At 38.1% G+C, this 23,161-nt stretch overlaps 2 protein-coding genes across 3 annotated transcripts in view; one reads left to right on the top strand and one right to left on the bottom strand.

The window, feature by feature from the left end:
• Nucleotides 1-17,963, bottom strand: part of OSTF1 (osteoclast stimulating factor 1) — a 57,828-nt gene extending 39,865 nt beyond the window's left edge. The window contains exon 1 of the mRNA XM_044659559.1: nt 17,623-17,963. Coding sequence (XP_044515494.1) covers nt 17,623-17,656 — 34 coding nt within the window. The 5' untranslated portion in view covers nt 17,657-17,963. The remainder of the gene's footprint in view (nt 1-17,622) is intronic.
• Nucleotides 17,964-18,290: 327 nt separating this feature from the next.
• NMRK1 (nicotinamide riboside kinase 1) overlaps nt 18,291-23,161 on the top strand; it is a 34,288-nt gene continuing 29,417 nt past the window's right edge. Inside the window, exon 1 of one of the 2 annotated variants that reach the window (XM_044659554.1) lies at nt 18,291-18,465. The gene's annotated coding sequence lies outside the window, so the exon portion shown is untranslated. The remainder of the gene's footprint in view (nt 18,466-23,161) is intronic. The other variant, XM_044659546.1, reaches the window with a different exon arrangement.

The raw sequence follows: 23,161 nt of genomic DNA, 5'->3' as shown, positions 1-23,161 counted from the left end.
TGTGGAATTTGTGGTCTAGCATATAATCTTTTTTATGCATTTGTTTAGCTAAATGCTTTTTGATGGTGATAGAGGTCAATAAAAATTTTTTTAAAGAAAAAGAAACAAAGCTTTTTAAAAAGGCCTCTAGATAGACTTTCTTGGAAACAAAATATTTGTTCTGTAGGCAGATAGCTGTTCTAGTAGCCTGGTTATAGAGGAAAAGGATAATAGAAAAAAACCAAGAATGACCAAGAAATAAGTAGCATTGGGTAAATATTTGTAGGACTAGTGCATTTTTTTTTAAACCCTTGTACTTCGGTGTATTGTCTCATAGGTGGAAGAGTGGTAAGGGTGGGCAATGGGGGTCAAATGACTTGCCCAGGGTCACACAGCTGGGAAGTGGCTGAGGCTGGGTTTGAACCCAGGACCTCCTGTCTCTAGGCCTGACTCTCACTCCACTGAGCTACCCAGCTGCCCCCACTAGTGCATTTTTAAAGGCTAAAGAATGTTTTTTTTCATTTCTCAAGAAAAAATTTGTAAAGAATAATATTCTCTCTATACAGTCACTACTCCCACTTCTTCAGCTATCATGTCTATTCAATGGTTCAAGGACCTAGCTAAAGGAACTGCCAAGACTCAGGCAAAAAACTAGAGATGGAGGGAGCCATAGCTCTGGGAAAATGAAAGGGCTAGAGGTAAAGAGATTTGACAGTTACTTGCAATGGACAAGATAAAAATCGATTCACCAAAGCCTCTCTCTGATGCTCCATCACAACTTGGAAGTGATCCTGAGTTTTCAAAGGTCCATACCAGTAGAAATGCAAATATTGGCAAGTTCTATAAAATTGCAAAGATCTTAAGTATGGGCTGGACTACACATATAGCCAGAGGACCAACTTTGTTAAGCTTAAAAGAGACTTAATCAGGTTGACTTCAGGGAAATGAATTTTGGCTTTTGAAACCTACCTATTAAGTCATAGAAAAGTCATCTGTGTAGGTAGAATACCCCAAACCACAAGATTAGAGGGACATTAGAGATCATTTGGTACAAACCTCTCATTTTACAAATTAGGAATCTCAGGCCCAGGATGTCAAGTGACTTGCTCAGTCACACCAAAGGATATGTTACCTTCCAAAGTGGTACCACCAGAATGTGAGCCTAGATCCTTTAGAAATACTGATCTTAGTCACCATAATCACACTTCCTAGTCCTTCTGGAGTCCAAGGATAGATTCAAATCAGAACTCTGGCATTTGCTACTTGAATGACCCAATACAAATCCTTTACACCTTTCTAGTAGCCCTGGGAAATGTTCTAAGATTATTGTCAGCCATTTATTACTTATAGGACCTTGGAGAGTCATATAACCATTCCATAGCCCCAAGAAATGTGTGAAGACTAGTTAAAGAAAAGTTACACCTATCTGCATCATAGGAAAAAGTTTCCCTATTAGGAATTCTCCAGAGATAAAATCATAGATTTGGACCTGATAAAAACGCAGTCTTGTACTTTGGGTTGGGGGAAAAAAATCACTAGTACAAGACAGATGTTCAACTGAAAACTATATGGGATTTTTTAGAGCACATGCAAGCTGAGTCAAAAATCTAATGCAATCTTCGGATGAGTTGAGAGACAACTCAGGACTAGGGAGGTGATAGTCCTATTATACACTGTCCTGGTCAAAGCAGAGCTGGCATATACCACTCAGTCTCCAGCATCCCAGTTTTGGAAGAATAATAAGCTGCAGAGTATCAGAAGGTGGGTGACCATGTAAATGAAGCGCCTTAAGATCATGTCATATTAGAGTACATTAAGGAAACAGGTGATTCTTGGGCTGGAAAAAAGAAAGACTCAAGGGACAGAACAGCTGTCTTCAAGTATCTGAATCTTCTGCTCATGTTCAAAGCCCTTTTTTGAAACCCTTACCTTCCATCTTAGAATCAATACTAAGTATTGGTTCCAAGGCAGAGCAGTAAGGGGTAGGCAATTAGGGTTAAGTGACTTGCCTAGGGTCACACAGCTGGGAAGTATATGAGCCCAGGACTTCTAGTCTCCACTCTAACCACTGAGTCACCTTGCTGCCCCTACTCAAAGCTTTTCAGTCTTCTGACACCTTACTCCCCAATACATACATACTCTTCAACCCAGTGACACTGGTGTTCTTCCAGTTTTAGGAAGACCTTGGAACTGTTAGCTGAGAGCATTTTCTCAGGATTTCCCCCTTGCCTGGAAGGTGCTCCCTCCTAATCTTTGCCTCCTAGATTTCCTGGCTTCCTTCATGTCTCAACAAAAATCTCATCTTTAGGAAGTGTTTCTCAACTTTTCTTAATTCTAATGCCTAGACGCTGTTAATTATTTCCCATCTATTCTACATATAGTTTTGTTTCCTTCTCATCTCCCACATTAGATTGTGAGCTCCCGGAGCACAGGAACTGTCTTTTTTAGTTTTTTGTATGCCCAGTGCTTAGCACATAGAAGGTACTTAACAAATATTTGTGGTTTGTCCTTGTTTTTCAAAGAGGACAAGTGACATCATAGAGTGATGTCCTGACTTGCTCTTGAATTGGATTTAAGTGAGGCAGAGTTCCATAAAGCCACCAGCCTCACTTTTCTAGTCATCAGTTCAATAGCTTTGCAGATTATCATCTCATTTGATCCTTACAACTTTGGGAGATAGGTGCTATTATTTTCCCTATTTTACAGTTGAGGAAATTAAGGCAGACAGGGATTGATGATTTGCCAAAGGTCACACAGCTAATCAGTGTCTGAAGCATGGGAATAAAGGAAAGACAAGAAGAATATCAATTTATGCAAGGCTTATAAATAGTTAGGGACATGAACTATCATAGGACTGAGCACACTGCAAACATTCAATAAATATGTGGAAGCTGATTAATGTGCATAAAGGATATATGTAGCAAGTTCTATGTCTTCAAAGGACATTTATAAGATTTATAAGAGTTTAACTTTATTCAGTAAATTATCACAAAGCCCAGAGGTGGTAATTTACTAAGAAGTATTAACAAAGTGATAAAGGTGAGACTGGAGTCAGTGGAGAGAAAAGAGGCAAAAAAAAAAAAAAACAACAACACCCCAATATTTGAAAACCAAGATAGAAATAATCAAGAGGTTATTGCCCCTTACAGTTCAGAGAATAGGATTTTCAAATTCTAGTTTAACATATAACAGAAGAATCTCATCAATGAACCCCACCCCGTTAAGATTATTTTAAAAAGATCAAACTATCAAAGCAGGTTCAGAAAACCTACTTATAGGAGCCTAACAAGAAATCTAAAATCTCCATTTCTTATAATCAATCTGGTAAGATACTCTTTCAGTCAGAAACTGCATTGTTAAAATGATATTTTGTTTGCCCTTTCCTTCAATATGCAAACAATTATTTTAACAGAAGACCTCCAGGGAAGGTTCCATGCCAATTTACCATTTTAATCAGGGTGGTGGTTGCTAGTTGTGACCACATGACAAGTCACTCAACTTCTGAGTTTTTTAACCTCCACTATACCATTCTGTGTCTATCACTTTGGCAGTAATTCTTTTTAAATATTCTTTTTTTTAGGTTCCAAATTCTCTTTCTCTCTCCAGCCCTGCTCCACCCACTTGAGAAGGTAAACAATATGATATACATTTTACACATGTGAAGTGATGCAAATAAAACATTTCCTTATTAGCAATGCTGCAAGAAAACTAAAGAAAAACTGAAAACATGTTTTAATCTGCACGGTGTGGATCACTTCAATCTACCTGGAATATCTGAAGGAGTGCCTAGACAAGGATGCAGTGATTCTGCATTTCTTAGGGGCTTTGTAATAGTTATAAGAGAAAGTCTAAAGTTTCCTTTAGAGAACAAATCCTCAGACTGGACCAACCAGCCCCACCTCCAGTATACTTTTGAATAGAAACTAATCTCAGTTGGGAGAGCATCCTAGGGGTAAGCAGGGATTCTAGAGGTGGGTAGCATTTTTCATCATGAGACCTTTGTAACTGTCATGGATCATTGTAACTAAGTGCTTAATATGGCTTTTATTGGGTACAAAGTTCTGTTTCTGCTCAAATCATTTTGTATCAGATCATATAAAGGTTACCGGATTTTTCTGACCCCATTCCACATTGCCATTTTTTTACAGCACAACAGTATTTCATCTGAATCATATTCTACAGCTTTATGTCATTCCCCAACTGATGGGCATGCCAATAATTATTCATTCTTTGCCACCACAAAAAGAGCAACTATATTTTTTTTCCCAAATTTCAAAATGTATTCTGGTTAGAAAATTTGCCACCTCCACTCCAGCAACTTCCTCAACTACCATTATCCTATATGAATGTTTAGTTTATTTCATCTATTTTTAAATTAATTAATTAATTTTTTAAGCCCTTACCTTCCGTCTTGGAATCAATACTGTGTATTGGCTCCAAGGCAGATGAGTGGTAAGGGGTAGGCAATGGGGGTTAAGTGACTTGCCCAGGGTCACACAGCTGGGAAGTGTCTGAGGCCAGATTTGAACCTAGGACCTCCCATCTCTAGGCCTGGCTGAGCTACCCACCTGACCCTTTTTTATTTTTTCATGCTTAATTTTCTCCTTTGGCTATCAAATTAGAAGGAACACTATGTCTGATTCTTCTCTCCAGATACAAAGTTTTATTCTCCATATTTCAAGCCAATACAGTGGACTATCAATCGTGTCACCACCCTACAACAGGTTTACAATCCTGGAACTCTTTTTAAGTGGATTTTTTTTGGTGGGGTAGAGAAGAGAAAGGAGAATGAACTAATAATTAGAATGAAATTTATTTAAATACCCACATTTTCCTGAAATCTATGATTGGAGTCAGATTCCTAGGAGTTTAGAAAAAAAGGAAAAGGAACTTTTCTGGGAAGAGATGATAGAACAGCTAATAGTATTTGACAAAATATTTTGAACTAAACTTTTAATATGATAAGTGAATTGATAAAAAGAAAACCAAAAACATTTTAGCACAACGAATTATAATAAAATGTTAACTCCAAAACTTATGATTTTTATCTACATGGGATACGGTATACCTTGATACTAGAGAGAGGCAGTTTGGATAGAGTGGTAGAATTGGAGTAAAGAAAAACCAGGTTTGCATCCTACCTCTGACATGTACTAGCTGAGTGACCATGAGCAAGTCAGATAACTTTCCTGAGCCTTAGTTTCTTCAGCTGTAAAAAGAGGACTAATTAGCCTCTAGAGTCCCTTCCAACTTTGAATCTATTTTTCCATAGAAATAGCGGCAGTCTTTTAGCCTTTAGGAGGCTAGGCACCACTCGGATTACTCCTCAAACTGATAATTCTGAAGGCTTTTATAACTCACAGGCATGTCTAAGACGCTTTCTCTAGCTCATAATTATTTATGATTGGGGTACAGAATATCCTGGAAAACATCTGAGAGAAAAGGGAAGAAGAGTAAAAAGGACACAATCAAGATCAGATTGGTTCTGAAGAGCATCAAGAAGCCCACAAGAATCCTGGGAAATCCCAAACCTAAAAGGAACCATCCTAAGTCAAATTACTTCTCTGAGATTTCTACAACATAGTAATAAGGATAATGCTGCCATTTTTATAAAGATTTAGTGCTTGTGAATCACTACATATACATTAACGTTTGTGCCTCACAACAACTCTGGGTGGTAAGTGCTACAGGTATTATTACCTACATCTTACAGAGGAGGAACATGACCACACAATCTGTAGCCATCAGAGGCAGCCAGATCTTCTTGACTTCAAGTCAAGAGCTCTATGAGTTATGCCACACGTGTTCCCTAAAAATTTATCCAGACCTGGAACACATAACTGGAAGTTTTTCAGGGTTACCAACCAGAGCTGTCCCCCTAAAGTATAAAGGCAAATTCCTTTTGCCTCCCTCCTCTCCTATATGTAGGCAGTGACTGAGGCAGTCCCAAATTCTCTACTCCCATATTACTTCATAAAAATAAATTCTCTTCAAATACATCCCTTGGGTTACACATAGCAGTTCTATAATCCCTCCTGTCTTTTTTTTTTTTTTAACCCTTACCTTCTGCCTTGGAACCAATACATAGTAAAGGTTCCAAGGCAGAAGAGTGGTAAGGGTAGGCAATGGGGGTTAAGTGACTTGCCCAGGGTCACACAGCTGGGAAGTGTCTGAGGCCAGACTTCCTGTCCTTGATATTTATTTAACTAAGTTTTAGGTATATGATTTGAAGGACACAAAAGATGAAAGAATCATAATGTGATTGCCCGTTGTGCCATCCTAATCCTGGTGCCAATCAAAACTTTGGGGAATTCAGAATTGTCCCAAATTCAGATTGTAGTCAATGAGGAAATGAAGCAATAACTTCCATTCGACTGTGAGTTCCTAGAGGGCAGGGACTGGGTTTTTGCCTTTCTATGTGTCCCCAGTACTTAGCACAGTGCTAGGCATATAGGAGGTAATTAATAAATGCTTGCTAAAATATTCTCCAGTGATCAACAGCAAAAGGCTTAACTACTCTCAGAAAATTCTGAGGGACTTATGACACAGAATGCCATCCACCTTCAGAGAAAGAACTGTTGGAGTCAAAATGCAAATCAAAGCATACTATTTTCCACTTTAGTTTATTGTGTCCTATTTGGGGGTGGGTGGGTGTTTGGAGAGTTTACATGAGCATTGTCTTACAATAAGGAACTATATGGAAATGTTTTGCACAATACACATAACCCAATTCAAACTGCTTATCATCTCCAAGAGGGGGGAAGGAAGGGACAGGGAGACAATTTGGATCTTATAATTTCAAAAAAAATGTGGGAGATTGTTATTACTTGTAATTGGGCTAATAAAATATCTTTAAAAATTAAAAAAAAAAACACAAATGCTTGCTTAGTAACTTTCCCCAAATAAACAGAAAAAAGTGGTAGATATTTATATAACCTTAGGCTGCAGATCAAGAACCTTAAATAGATACATGGAATTAGTTTAAAACCATGACTTACTACTGAAATATGGCAAACCAAAGATTCCAAAGACTGTTGATTCTGAAAGAAATGTAGGTGGATGGGTAATTTACATGAATTTAGACCATATCTCTGTTCTTAGAAATAATTTCTGGAAAAAGAACTGTTATGAAGAAATCATCAACTTTGTAGACTTTTCAAATGTAAATGTCCCCAGAATCTTGACCAAACCACTGAAAAATATTGTGAGGTTTCCATGAGAATCTCTGTTTGTAGAAGCTCTCCACATTTCCTACAGACAATCACTTGTGGTCTTAAGCTAGTGTAGCTACAAAAACAGGCACTGACCAAAGTGAAATCAGAACAGACTTCATTTTTAATATGCTATAACTCTTTTCTTCTCCCTTTTTGATCATCATGGGAATCTGGTCTTGTGGAAAAACCCTAACTATGCTTAATTCAGTCAGATGTTCGTATTCATCTAACCCTAGAGATGGGTCAGCAGTAGATTTTAAAAGTTTATACATTTTGTGAGCCTCATGAATTAAGAAAATCATTTGAAAGGCAGTACATCAATAAATACTTAATATTTATTGTAAATGATTTAATGTAAACAATAATATAAAAATATCCCACTTACATGTGAATTATTTATTATATATGGTTCAAAAAAACTTATTTTTATAATATTTAAATTCAACTTTATGTAATTAGAGCTTGTTTGACTGGGAATATTACTTTGATTTCAGTAACTGTCCAGAAGACCAGATAGCTTCAAGGATTTTTGGTTTATCTGAGATCTTGGACCCAACCAAGTTTGTGTTTTAGGTTCCCCAAAATATATTGGCTTCTATATGGAAATACATCTCAAAATGCCCTTCTATTGGAGTCTACTTATTGACTTAGGGGCTAGATGTCAAGCACTACTCAGGTACAAAGCATTAGAAGATCAGATTAAAAAATCCAAAATAGTCCTTGCCCTCAAGATGCTTAAAATACAAATAAATAAATAGATTAAACACAACACAAGAGTGGGATCTAATTATTAGTCAGAAAATACTAATGAAAGAAGTAGTTTCTGAATTCTGCTTTAAGGGAAATTAAGTATTCTACAAAGAAGAGATTAGGAAGATTTTCATACCAGAGGAGGGACATGGGTACATAAGAGATTAATCTAAAAGGCACAGAGGTGGGTTTCATATATCAGGAAAAGCTAGCAGGCCAGTTTGACTGGTATGAAGAACATATGAAGGAGATTAAATATAAAACTGGCAAGAAAGAAGATTTCGTAACTATCAAGAGGACAATGATTGCAATAGAACCCTTTATACATGGTCCATTATACTAGATAGTGCCAGCAATGAATACAGGCACAATAAGCCAATGCTTCTTGTAAACAAAGGCCAGGAGAGTTTCCCACTCCAGAGTCATCTTTCTCACTAGCCTGTAAGGATGCCTAAAAGTCCACCACTGGAGAATCAGTCCTCTAAAGTCAAGTTCTTTTCTCTTCCAGATCCCCAGATTAAAAGGTAATATAATATTCCTCAGGAACAAGTACCAGTTAAAGAAAACCAGGTAAGGAAAAATCATTCATTCTTAACACCTTCCTAAGAATTAGTTTATCAGGTATAATAAGCAAAGCCCTCTGGCAGTAGGACACTACAGAGTTGAATGTCTAAAGGATGGAACCTATAAATCCTATAAGGAGCAAAAATACAGGTCAAGAGCAGAGTCACTTAAGATACCACAATGTCTGGGGTGTGCTAGAGCCAGTTCTTATCTACATTAAATTTTAAGTATGAGTATTTACACCTAGGAAATTGGCAAATACTACAAAACAGACTTAAATTTATTGTTTTGTTGATTGTCTGGAGTCTAGACTTAAGAAAGTGATGGAGAAAATGTTAATAATGCAGATTTTCAGATATCAGGATGTTACCAACAAACTACTGAATGAAAGTCTAAAAACTCTGCCTTATTGAATTTTAGTCAGTAACCAAAGTTCCAACAGCAAAAAAAAGAAAGATCAATCAAAGTCCAAGCCCAGCCAGCCAAGAAGAGCTAAGAGGCCAAGAAGATAGGAGGAAGAGGAATGAGAATATCATCCTAGATTTGAGTAGTTAAAGTCAATCAAAAACCAAGATGCCAGTCTACTTGGCAAAGGTGGGAGGGAAGAGGGCTCAACTATCATTCGCCAAATATCCAAATTTTGAAAGAGTTCCAGAAAACACATGTAAATAAATGCAGTTTAGAAAATTAGTTTAGATTCAGGCAGAAAGTCTGGGAATCCTAATATCAGGAACTAGATACCTAGTCACAAAGACATTGTATATGTCAGGGAAAACTCTAAACCCGGGGCTTAGAGGGACGGTGTTCACCAAACAGACATTTAGTCACAAGTGAACAAAGTAGGAAAAAAATACTGGAGACTGGCAAATAAAATGTATTTGGGAAGGGGGGGGGGTGCAGAGCATTTTATTCATTCAATCAAAGAAAATTATTGGGACAGCTTGGTGAGTGGCTCTGTGGATAGAGAGCTAGAAGATCCTGGGTTCAAATCGGATCTCAAACACTTTCTAGTTCTATGACTCTGGGCAAATCACTTAACCTCAGTTGCTTACACCCTTACCACTCTTCTGCCTTGGAACCAATACTTAGTATAGATTCTAAAGTGGAAGGTAAGAGTTAAAAAAAACAACTTAAGTACCTGCTGTGTACAGAGTACTATGGTCAGTACTGGTGAAGAGGGAGGGAGGAAGAAACCATGCAAAATTTAGATAAGATAGTCATGGAACTTTTAGGCTAGTAGCAGGGGGAAAAAAACCCATAAAAAAATATTATGGAATTCAGCGCATTAATACCATGCACTCAAGATCGTAGGATTTAGACCTGGAATAGACCTTATTAGTCATTTTATGTTACAGTCATTAAATTAATTTAAAATCTACAAAACAAGGGGAACAAGACAGATGATACTGAGCTGGTGAAACGATAATCTAGTGGAGATGGACATGAGGAGTTAAGCAGCCTCAAGAGTGAAGGTTGGGTTACAAGGTCAGGGAATAAAGCAGGCTAGAGAAAACTAGGTGACATGGTTAAATACTGTCCGGGGGCTGAAGCCAGGAAGACATGAGCTCAAATACAGCAACATGCTTACTAGCTGTATTTGGCGGTGTGACTGAGTTGTTTAACCATTGTCAGTCTCAGTTTCCTCATCTGTATGATAAAGATAATAATGGCACCTTTCCTTCTGCCTGTAAGGCTGTCATGAAGATAAAATGAAACAATCCTTTTGTAGTACCCTATAGAAATGCTAGCTAAAACAGGGAAAGTTGTTGTTTTTAACCTTTACCTACCGTCTTAGAATCCATACTAAATATTGGTTCCAGGGCAGAAGAGTGGTAAGGGCAAGGCAATTGGGGTCAGGTGACTTACCCAGGTTCACACAGCTAGGAAGTATTTAATTTAATTAAAAAAAAATTTTTTTTAGGAAGTGTTTAAGAACAAGAAAGTAGGAAGTGAATGGCATGAAGACAAAGCGGTACTTAGCACTCATGAATTCCACTTAATGTCATGAAATCACCAGCTCTCCTCAACACTGGAGGCTAAACCCTGAACACATAGTCAATTGTTAATAGTCTCACCTCAAAAAAACCTTTTTTAAAGTCTTAGATGTGGGCTACTGAAGTACATGTAAATATTTCCTACACTTTGGAACATTTCAATCCTGCATAAACTGTTATAGATAATGAATCATTTTCTCTGCATAGATTTTATATCTACTTACAAGAGTATGTGTTGTTTCCCCTGCTAGAAAGCAAAAGGCTTGGGGACAGAGACTTTTGATTTTGTCTTTGCATTTCTATTGCCTGGAACAGTGCCCGGAACATTCAAAGTATTAACAAAATAATTTCTTATTTACCAACTTATATAGTTCATTTTCCCAATTATAAACACAAAGTTCCTGAATTTAACTTTGAAACTAACTAAACATGGCTACTCAAAATGGATTAATATTCATATTAATAGTTACTGCATCCATCAGTATAGTTATCTTTTATACATTTAGAGCTTAAAGAACAAAAAAAGTTTTAAAAGACATTCACACAGAGTCTGAAAGTTATCAGTTATTGAAACTGTTCACCCTGAGTCTAATCACTAAGAATTGATCGAAGCTCTCAGATGGCAAAAGTTATATTTCCTAGTTCTTTTGCATAGTGAATTTCCAATATGGACTAGTGAAAGCAAAATAGTGGCTTTTCAAAATTAATTTGTTTTTAAATCATCAATTCACTCTGAATATCCTTTATATTTTGGGTGCTACCATCTTTAAATTTTACTTATACCATGATACTATTTTGACCTAAAATAAACTTTACTCATTCCCAATCCCTCTCCCCAAGCATTTAAATTCTCATTGACATTAATCTACTACTAAATTTCTAATAAAATATCTCATCCAAAGGCACAGAGGTGGGTGGAGCCTTGGGTTCTTAGATGCCAGGGGGTCCTACCCAAGATGGAAATGTTTGATGATGAGTTTATCCGCATTGTAACCAAGAAGCTGGTCAGCGGGTGATTAATGCTTTTTAGCCACAGCAATCCAGTCACCAGGAATTTGAGATAACCAATTTATTAACCAAGGCATAGAGGGTGTTCCCATAATGACAAATCTTGACTTGTGCTTAAATTAACCCCAAATAGTGTCTGTAATTTGTAGTTACTTCTTAACCCATTGAGAGTTACTTGTACTTTTTTTTATTTTGTCCCTCTTTCAGTTCATATTGTCAATTCCAGTTCCAAATGTGGCATAAGTCAACTACTTACTTGTAATCTACTAATCACATCAACCTCATTAGACTGTAACTTTCATGAGGGTATGCAGTGGTTTGCTTTTCTTAGTAACCCTATTATTTAGCACAGCAATTAGCACACAATAATTACTGAATAACTGCCTGCTGACTTCATTTAGTTTGAAGACACAGGACTGAAAAAGAGCAGTGGCTACACAAAATTGCAGCAATAGGAGGGGTAGACTGTGGTGACTAGGGTTATCATTCATTCAAACAGGCAGGAAGTATCCCTTCAGCAACTGTTACTTTGCATACAATGAGGTTAGAGTGCACTTACTCAACTGCTCCCTTCCCCCACCTTTCTGTCCATCAGTTAAGGGCACTTTCAGAGGTTAGATGGAACAAATATTATACTATGTTTTAACCTTTAGAAAACTCTCCCTCCAAGAAATTTATTTTCTAATAAATGAATCTATAAGAAGAAGAAATACAGAAACCCATCAAAGCGCTATAACAAGCAACTGAAAAATGACAGTCAATAAAAATGACCAAAAAAAAGACAGCAAATAAAAAATGGAAAGTGAGTAGACTAAAATGATTTCATGCATCAGAGTAACTGAGAATTCTAAAATCTCTTTTAAGAGAACTTTTATTGCTTTTCGCTATAAATAAGATATACACATTTTGGATTAAAATTGTCCACAATTTGGTTTTGAGAGCAAATTGGTTGATTCGTTTATCAAGGGCTTAGTTTTTTTTGTCTTTCTCCCACCCCCATCCAAACCTGAGATTTCAACAATGGTCTAAGAAACTCTGTGGTATAGAAATTTCCTCAAACAAAGCAGATCTAACTATCTTTAACTTAAATGCTTAAAGGAGTAAGCTAGAGAACTGAGAAATAAAGTGACTTGCTTAAGGATAAACAGCCTATTATGTGTCAACCTATCCCCTATTCATGCTACCTCTATAAGAGATTAGTACAGAGTTAAAATGACAACAACAAAATAATAGCTCAGGAATAACTAACATATAGGATAATAGATCTAGAAATGGATGGAACCTTAAAGATCATTTACTCTAACAATCTCTTCTTTTTTTTTTTTACTCTTACTTTCTGTCTTAGTAATAACTCTAAGAAAGAAGAACAAGGGCTTGGCAGTCTAGGGTCACACAGCTAGGATGTGTCTAAGGCTACATTTAAACTCAGGTCTTCCGAGGCTGCAGTCCTGGTTCTTTATCCACTGAGCCACCTAGCTGCCCCTAACTTCATTTTACAGATGAAGAAAATGAAGGTCATAAGTGACTTGCCCAAGGACATAATGACTAATAAATAGAGAAGGAACCCAGAACCTCTAGCTTCAAATCCAGAGAGCTTTCCACTACCATCACTTTGATCTTTAATTTTATTTTTCTCACCAAAAATGTAATTTAAGCAGAATTCTTTAGTTTTTATGATGTAATCATGAATGCTAAAATGATTTTCAAAGTAAAATTTTAGTTTTCTTAATTTAATTCAAATTTAGTTCTCTGTATTATGTATCTTTACCATTAAATAATAATTAAAGGCATGAAATATGTATGAGGCTTTGCTTTTATCCATAAAGTCAATATGCCATTACCCAAAAAAAGTACAGGTCAGTCAAGAGCAAGACTTGAGGCTTATAATTAAAAATTATATTTGTCAAACTTACTTAAATTAAATGCAAAATTTCTTATAAAATTCAGCTAGAGAAATATTTTTCTATTATCTCTAAATCTCATTCTTTGCATTATATTATTAGGAATAAGTTTCTAAAAAGAATTCTTGGATAGCAACCTTTGTCTGCTGTGTTCTTTTGTCCAGTGTGACATACCCGTGTAATGAAGTGTTACATACTTACTCCACCGGAATTCTTCTGGTTAGAAGTGAAAGGCTAGACAGAATAAATATGATTCTAGCTACCCCCATTTTGTCTTGTCCAGAAGATTGTAGGTTGTTCAACCCTGCATTACAGTTCTGACATGTCAGAGAAGTTCACAATTCGTATCTAGACTGCAGTATCCAAAAGGCAATGAAAACAGTAAAACTTCTGGTATAGGAGGAGTATTTTTAGAGAGTATTTTCACAGAAATGGGGAGGAGGGGACAGGAAAGGGATAGACTTTGGTTTGGATCTGGGATCTATCTGATTTAACAAGTACACATTGAAGACCAACTATAATAGGCATTATGAAGGGAACTGTGCTAAGGGATGGATGTAATGGTGACAAAATCAAGCATTACCTCAGCCTTGGCTCTACAGGATTTTAAAAGCTAGAAAGGAAGATAAGAAATGAACACAAACAGCTCTAAGTTAGAAAGTGATAAGTGCCACAATAAAAGCACAAAGCACAGGCCTAGGGATAGAAATTGAACCTATGATTTCATTGAGTGAGGAAATTCCTCATACCAAAAGTAGTTTTGTAATAAAAGTCTCTGCAGTTTATAGTCTTAGAAAGTTGCATAGTGCATTAAAAGGTTAAGGACCTGCCCAGAGTCACACATTACATATTAGAGGCCAGACTTAACCCAGATTCTCCTAGTTCCAAGGCTGGATCTCTTTTTCACAGGAGAGAAGGAAGGAAAGAGGGAGAGAGAGGGAATGAGCCCTGGCAAGTCACTTCATCTTCTTTGCCTCAGTTTCCTCAACTATAAAATGAGCTAGAGAAGGAAACAGCAAACCATTCCAGTATCTTTGCCACAAAAATCCCAAATGGGGTCATGAAGGGGCTGACACAACTGAAAACAACTAAATAACAACATATGTCAGATCCTGGGTTAAGCGCTAGCCATAACAAAATGCAAGCAAAAAATAATAAAAATAAAAAAGACAGTGCCCTCCCTCAAGGAGCTTATATTCTACTTGGCATTTGAGCCAGGCTTTTAAGAATAAAATTTCAACAGGCAAAGAAAGAGGGAGCAGGAGAATTTGTGATCTGGGAATTCAAGGTGGAGTTAGGAAAAATGAGCAAAGGCAGAGATATAATAAGGCAGGAGAAGAGAATGACAAGTGGTGGGAAAGGAGCAGCTATAAAGGAAGATTTAGGGAAAGAATATTAAGGGACTGAAAATCAAAACTCCTCAAGGTTGACATATATTTATTAGACTATCTACCAAGGAGTCATTTGATATTTTTAGACAGAGGAGTAACAAGATGGGTCACAGTTGTGATTTAGGACATTAAATCTAGTAAGTGTAAAAGATGGACTGGAAGGCAGAGGAAACAGGGGCAGATCATTTAGGAGACAAGAAATAAATGAGATCCTGAAGTGGGAAAGAATTCAATGGCTCAAGTTTATAAGAACTAGATTCCTAATCTGTCACAAAAAGGAGGCTGAGTTACTGTGACAGATTCTGCATCACTATAATAATACATTGAGTTAAAAAAAAAAAGTAAGCCTTTTTTCCCTGACTCATACAGAAACAAGGAAGACATCATCACAGACATCTCCTAAATTGTCTCTAGACACATTGATTCAAGACTCATCATTTGATCGATTTCCAGGACTTTTTTTTCCCTTAGTAATTGAGTACCAAGGAATAATATTATTTTTGTTTGATAAGTTGCTGTCTTCTGACAAATAAACACCACATATCCAATGACATTTGATCTGCTATCTAAAGCACTTACAAGTTCCACTGTTTTACTGTTAGGAGAGAATGTGAGATAGTAGAAAGGACACTAGACTGGGAATTGCGAGACTTTATTTCGATACCATATATGTGACCCTAAGCATCTCAGCCTAAGTTAACTCATCCATAAAACGGGTATAATAGTAATAGTAGTTTTCCTATCCTAGCTTAAAGGCCTATCATAAGTAAAGCAGAAAACCTGAAATTAAAAAATGTTGAATTATTAGTCACACCCAGTCTTTAGTCAAAGAGCAGCTAAGCAATAAGTGGATAGAACCTGGGCCTGGAGTCAGGAAGAGACTCATCCTCCTGAGTTCAAATCTGGCCTCCCTTACTTAGCTGTGTGACCTGGACAAGTCACTTAGCCCTATTTGCCTCAGTTTCCTCATTTGTAAAATGAAGAAAACCACTCCAGTATATTTGCCAAGAAAACGTCAAACAGGTCAAAGAAGAGTTTCAGACACAAATAAAACAACAACTCTGGTCAAAATAATAACAAAGTCTAAATCCTTCTTTTTTTAGTATGGTCTTCCTATCAACAGTTACTTAACAGTTTTGTGAATCCATTTGTGTCATCACCATTCCCCCCTCTGAAGCCTTAGTCCCTCTATGTTTAAGTGGATGCTGTTCATGAGTTGCTCTGGCCAAAAAAAAATTTTTTTTTAAATTACCCAGTGCTAAGCCTGTCCAGGAACAACAGACTGCGAGTCCTTTGCCAGGCCCATGTACAAAGTATTTCCAACATGGGAGACCATAACAGGATATACCTATAGCCTTCAAGGACTGGGGTCGCCTCCACCCTTCAGGAGACACAAGGTTTAGATTCTGTATGGTCTTATCCAAATTTAAACCCCAATGAATTTGTAAAAATATTGGCAACCAATAATTTTTGGATGAGAGACAGGTTGATCTAGTAGCCTCTCTAAGACATTGGTTCATTTGTCACAGACCTGCTACATGACCCTGGGCAAATCATTTAATCTTTCAGTGACACAGACAACTAAGACTAAAAGTTTCACAGCAGCTTCCAATATACATCAATAAATGAAATTTCATTGCCAGTGCTGACATTCACCAATAAAATCACAAGTGTAGTAAAATAATTATTTTTCGAAATACGGGGATTTATTCTGATCTCCCATTTTTTAAAGGAAGACAACTATGCTGTGCTCGAAAACAGCATAAATTTAGAAAGATACAAGAATGAGAGATGTGTAGAATAAAACGAAAATCCTTGAAATTCCTGAACACGGCAACAGAAAATTTTATTTTAAACTCTTTTAATAATTTTTATTCAAGTTCACCCTTGAGAGCTTAGCACAATAACATGAAATTATAAAAATCTCCTGGATGAAGAATTACTACTTTCTTAGCCATTCGTTAGCATCCCACTGAAATACTAGATTCAGAAACCAGCTGTCCCTTTCTTCCTATCTCCAAAGAACACAAAACGTTTCAGTAGCAACAATAAAAGTTTGCTAATGAATCAAGACTATCTGCCAAGGTAGCTGCTTGTTTAGGCATCTCACTCCCCTTTCAGTAATTCTCCACTCAGGACCGCAGGCTCTTCCTTTCTTGCAGGACCCGCCAGATGTATCCTTTACCCCCTCCGCCCCCACCCCTCATTCACCGCGAAGCCTTTACTGCGTATGTATAAAAGTGACAGTTTCCAGCGGTAATGGCCAAATCTGCAGGGATTCTTCCGGCCTTAAAGCATTAGGCCGCTGGAGTTGGCTAAAAGCTTTCCAAAAATGAACCCAAAGATCGATTGAGTGTATTTGCTCTTCCTTCCAGAGAAATCCCTAAGGACTCTATACTTACCTCACCTCACCCCACCCACCATGCACTTCCCACTTTTTGACCCGTCATGACTCTTGACAATGACACAACCAAAAAAAAAAAAAAAAAAAAGGAAGTATCTTTAAAAATCGTTTGGAGAAATATTTTTAAAGCTATAATCAATCGATGGGCTATATCTTCCCGGACAGCCCTCCAAGAACACTAGAAAGCTGCACGTGTGTACACCCACACCCACTCAAAATTCTTGTGTCATTAAAAAAAAAAATCCTATCTTTCTTGAACTTAAAAGTCATCAATTACCGTCCGAAATGGATCGATCTAAAAAGAGAAGGCTCGGGCCAAGCAAGCCCCCTACCCCAGGACAGCCCAAGGAAGCAGAGATGGCCTGGCAGGGGAGGAGAAAAAAGAGGAGGGGGGCCGGGGTCGAGCCCCTCCCTTACCTGGCTTGACTGGTTTAGGTGGCGGCTTCGACATCTCTCTGGCTGGGGCGGCTAATCCGAAAGCCCGGAGGAGGGAGTAGACAAAGTACCGCGCTCTGCGCTTTGCAAAGTTTTAGTATGGTTTCTCAGCCCCTCTCTTCTTCCGTACTTCTGAGATTGGCCGAGCCCACCCCTCCTCGAAAGAGAAAAAGACTTGAAGGGTGGTTTCCTCCAAGTTGATCTTAGGCTCTCGTACGAACTGCACAGGAGAGTTCGGTCAATGAGGAAGTGAACGCTACATCAGCAAAAGCTAATTGGCTCTCGGGACCCAAGCTCTCCAGCTGCTGCAGCAGCAAATGCATATACTCGGCAAAGATGCGGAAGCTGCGGCGGCGGCGGCCGGGGCGGCAGCAGCAGCAACAGCAGCAACAGCAACCAGCCCAGCCCCAAACCGAGCGCAAGCGGTATGGAACGGCCCCCGGAGAGAGCGCGCGACTGAGCGAACCAGCGAGCACGCGGACACAGGCGGCGCGTCCCCGACCTCTAAGCCGCTGCCTCGCGCGCAGCACTAAAGCGTTGAACTCAATCTAGGGCCAGGGTGCGGGCGCGCGCCTGCTGAGGCTCCGCCCACAGGCTGGAGCAGGGGAGGAGTGTAACCCAACGGGGCTGAACTCAGGGCGGCCTGTGGCCTTTCCATAGCGGCCGCCCCCGGAAGGTGCTGGACCCTTCACGTTTTCCACTTTGATCACGCGGGTCTGGACTGATCGCCCTGACTGACGGCTTGCACTGGGTGCTGCTTTTCTCGCCTGGGGTGCCCGGGGCGCAGTGGTGCCTGCCCGGGATTGCGGACGCTCTGGCGCCCAGGTGAGTACTAGACCAGCTCCACGCTGCTACAGCCGAGTCCCTTCGGGGTTTTCTCCCGAGTGCTTCATTTGCAAGGAGCTTGACTATCGCGCTGCACCTACTTACGAGTGCCTCGCTAAAGGGTGCCGTGAAGAATCTCCTTCTACGGGGGTCCTGATAATGGCGCACTTTTCGAAGCGTGTGTTATAACCTTGAACATTCCACTGGGAGAGTGCTACCTGGCGTGGTGAATGGAGGACTGGCCTTGGATATAGGATGTCCTGTTTTCAAGGTCTGACGGTGAGGTATCCTGGGCCAGTCAGTTCACCTCCTAGTGATCTAGGCAACTCTTTAAGTGTAAATAACCCATGAGTAGCCTATCTGCATTAATAGGAGTTTCCATACCTTGCGGGTCCCTCCTAGAGGAAAGAAATTACAAATTCCCTTCTAATGTCACCACCACTCTATGTAAAATAAGTAAATAATTACCTAGCCCTCTGATAATAAGAGGCAAATTTAGACCTGATTGGGGGAGGGGGGAGGGGACTTCCTAAAATTTTAAACTTGCCAGAAGTGGTCTGCTTCTGCTGGTAATAAGCTTCCCTTCCTTGGAAGTCTTCAAACAATTTATGTGTGTTGTGGAAAGGGTTACCTTTTGGCTATAAGTTGGACTGTATTAATTCTGTGACTTTAAAGGTCAAAGACTCATAAATTTAGAATTGAAAGTTTAGTCCAACCTTTTGATTTTACATGAGGAAAGTGACTTCCCTGAACTTACATAAGTAGTAAACATCAGAGGTTCAATTTGACCCCAGGTCCTCCAACTCCAGAGTTGGTGCCCTTTCCACTATATTATTGCTCCCCAAAAAGTATCTTAATCAGTCACTATTAGCACATATACATACTTTCCATCTCTACAACATTTTTGTGAATGAAATGTTCAAATGAAATGCCTTCAAATGAACTGGGAACATCCTTGTTGAAGAAATGAGAAGGAATTAGGCTTTCCCAAATTTGACAGTAAACTGCATCTTTATAGTCATTTTTGACTGATATGAAGAATAAAAGATCCCCAATATACTTGGTTTTTAATGGCAAGGGAATAAAAAAAGCAAAATTTCACGTTGAAAACTCTGTAGCAATGCACTGTCTCTATACACAAATAACATTTGGACAAAATTCCTTGAAAAATCTAACAACTGAGGCATTAATATCAGATTAAGAGCAAACAAATTAGAGAACAGGTAAACATTCTTACCCAAGGTGTTTGCAGGTATTATGAAACACAGGGTCCAAATGGAAGAGTGATTCCCTAGAGATTATATGGTCTTCTAAAAGTCACCTGTTTGCAGGTGGCATTGTGCTAAGTGCATCAAGCCTTCCCACCTTAGCAAGATCCATAATCACTTCTGAAGTTTAGGAATCATTTTTACACACAGTTAGGAAAAAGCAAGTGGATGGAGGACCCCTGTTCAGCCATCAGGTTGGCTGGACAGCTCATATTACTGATTCATCCATATATACATCTTGGACAAAACACTTAGATCGGTTAATGAGCAGAGCCCAGACTTGAATAGGAAGAGAAAAATGGAGTAGATTGCTTTTGGAAAAAATATGTAGTGCTTTTAATGATCCCTAAGCTTCTCTCAGAAAAAAAAAAAAAAGGTCCATCATTTTTACTCAATTATTTTTTAATTGATAGTAATCAAGTATGAATATTTATATAATTATACATTGCCCTAATTGGAAATGTATTAAAGTTAAGATATCATGTAATGCCCATGCAAATAGAGGATGGAAAACAAATAGGCAAAAGATGAGGGAGGAAATTTGTGTCAAACGAAGGGACTCAGGTTAAGTTTTACCACAAGTTGAATATGAGTCAGCAGTGTCCTGTTTTGTGAAAAAAATGCCAAACAAAATAAACCTTCTACTACACTCTGAATTTATAACATCCTTGTTAAAATTTGATTTGTTGTTAAGTTGTATCCAACTCTTTGTGATCCCAGCTGGGGTTTTCTTGGCTAAGATACCGGCGTTTTCCATTTCCTTTTTCAGTTCATTTTACAGATGAAGAAACTGAGGCAAACAGTTATGGGATTTGCCAAGGTTCACACAGCTAGTAAGTGTCTGAAGCTGGATTTGAACTCAGGTCTTCCTGATTCTGGGCCTTGTGCTCTATCCACTACACCACCTAACTGCCCAAACCTTTACAAATGCACTTTAAATGGGATCTGGAGAAACTAAATCAGGATATGAGAGGATAATTAAAATGGAAAATAGGTCTTAAGAGTTCGGTTTAAAGAAATTAGGATTGTTTTAGGCTAGGGAAGGGAAAGCTAAAATGTGGTCTTTGAAATATATGAGGGGTTTTTGTGTTTGTTTATTTTTAATCCAGGAATGCTGATCAGGTATTTTCCATGTCTTTGGAAGACAAAACAAGTGGAAACTGACAAATTAAAGTGGTAAATAGTTTGATTAGACACAGGGAAGTAACAAATTGACCTTTAGGGTAGTAGATTTGGATTGACTCCTCAAAGATTGAGCTATCTTGGATATCCTAAATGATGAAAAAGTATTTTTTTCAGTGCCAGCCATGCTGGCATGCTAGGTAATGTGAAAAATATAAAAAGTATGAACTGCCCACTACAACTTCTTTTCCAAACCTTTTCATTCCTTTTCAAACTTCCTAATGTTCCCCTTTCTCCTATCCTCTTTAGCTAAGAACCTTCTCTCATATTTCACTGAAAAAAAAATGATTTTTTTAATTTGCTGAAAGCTCACTCTTTTATTCTTTTTCATCCCTTATCACCCAGATGCCTTCTGCCACAATCTCCCTTCCCCAGATGCAAGGCTAATTTCTAAATGTGCAAATAAATCCATTCTACCCTACCTTCTGTAGCAAATTGCTTCTTTGGTCTTACCTATTCTCTCCCTTATCTTCATTCTCTACCTGTTTACTGGCTGCCTATAAATAAATATGCTCATATTACCCCATCATCAAAAAAAAAAAAACAACTTCACTTGATTTACCCTTCCCCACTATCATCTTATATCTTTTCTTTAAAAAAAAATATTTGCTTTTTTTTTAAAAACATTTAATGATATTTATTTTTTAGAAAAGTTAACATGGTTACATGATTTATGCTCTTACTTTCCCCATCACCCCACAACCTCCCCATAGCCCCCATAGCCAATGCACATTTCCACTGGTTTTAACATGTGTCATTGATCAAAACCTATTTCCAAATTGTTGATAGTTGCATTGGTGTGGTAGTTTCAAGTCTACATCCCCAATCATGTCTGCCTTAACCCATGTGTTCAAACAGTTGTTTTTCTTCTGTGTTTCCACTCCTGTAGTTCTTCCTCTGAATGTGGGTAGCGTTCTTTCTCATAAGTCCCTCAGAATTGTTATGGATCATTGCATTACTGCTGGTACAGAAGTCCATTACATTCTATTTTACCACAGTGTATTGGTCTCTATGTACAATGTTCTTCTGGCTCTGCTCCTTTCTCTCTGCATCAATTCCTGAAGGTCTTTCCAGTTCACATGGAATTCCTCCAGTTTATTATTCTTTTGAGCACAATAGTATTCCATCACCAGCAAATACCACAATTTGTTCAGCCATTCCCCAATTGAAGGGCATCCCCTCATTTTCCAGTTTTTTGCCACCACAAAAAGCTCAGCTATAAATATTTTCGTACAATTGTTTATCTATGATCTCTTTGGGGTACAAACCCAACAATGGTATGGCTGGATCAAAGGGCAGGCATTCTTTTATCGCTCTTTGGGCATAGTTCCAAATTGCCTCCAGAATATTATTTGCTTTTTAATATTCTTTTGTTTTTAAATTTTGAGTTCCAAGTGCTTTCCTTTCCTTTAACCCCCTCCTGCACCCACTGAGAAGGCAAGCAATGTGATATGAATTATACATGCGAAATAATGCAAAACATTTCCATATTAGCAATATTTCCAAAAAAAACCAAGAAAATAAGGGGAGAAAAGTATACTTCAATTTGTACTTAGGATAGCATTTTTCATCCTAAGTGCTTTGGAATTATCTTGGATCATTGTATTATTCATCAGAGTGGTCAAGTCCGTTGTGGCTGATCAGTTAATCTTCATTAATATCCCTTACTGTGCCAATAATCTGGTTCTGCTTACTTCACTTTGTATAGTTCATATAGTTCTTGCCATATTTTTCTGAAACTACTCCCTCATCATTTTCCCACAGCACCGTAGTAGTCCATCACTATCATATGCCACAACTTATTTAGCCATTTCCCAATTGATAGGCAGCCCCTTGATTTCCAATTCTTTGTTACCACAAAAAGATTTGCTATAAACATTTTTATACATATAGGTCCTTTTCCTTTTCTTTGATCTCTTTGGAATATGGATCTAGTAGTGGTATATTGCTGGATCAGAGAGTATATAGTTTTTATAGCCCTTTGGACATGGTTCCAAATTGTTCTCCAGAATGTTTGGACCAGTTTACTATTCCACTAGCTTTTCATGAGTATACCTGTCTTTTCCTCATCCCCTCCAGTACTTTCACTTCTGATAGGTGTGAGATTGTATTCTAATATTCTTCTTCTTCTTCTTTTTTGAAAAAATTATTTAATTAATTAATTTAGGGTGTTTTTCCTTGGTTACATGGTTCATGTTCTTTCCTTCCCCACCAAATCCCCCCCCCCCGTAGCCGACATGCTACCC

This window comes from Gracilinanus agilis, chromosome 1, assembly GCF_016433145.1.
Source record: "Gracilinanus agilis isolate LMUSP501 chromosome 1, AgileGrace, whole genome shotgun sequence".
Taxonomy (NCBI): domain Eukaryota; kingdom Metazoa; phylum Chordata; class Mammalia; order Didelphimorphia; family Didelphidae; genus Gracilinanus; species Gracilinanus agilis.
This window is presented reverse-complemented; position numbering and strand designations above follow the sequence as displayed.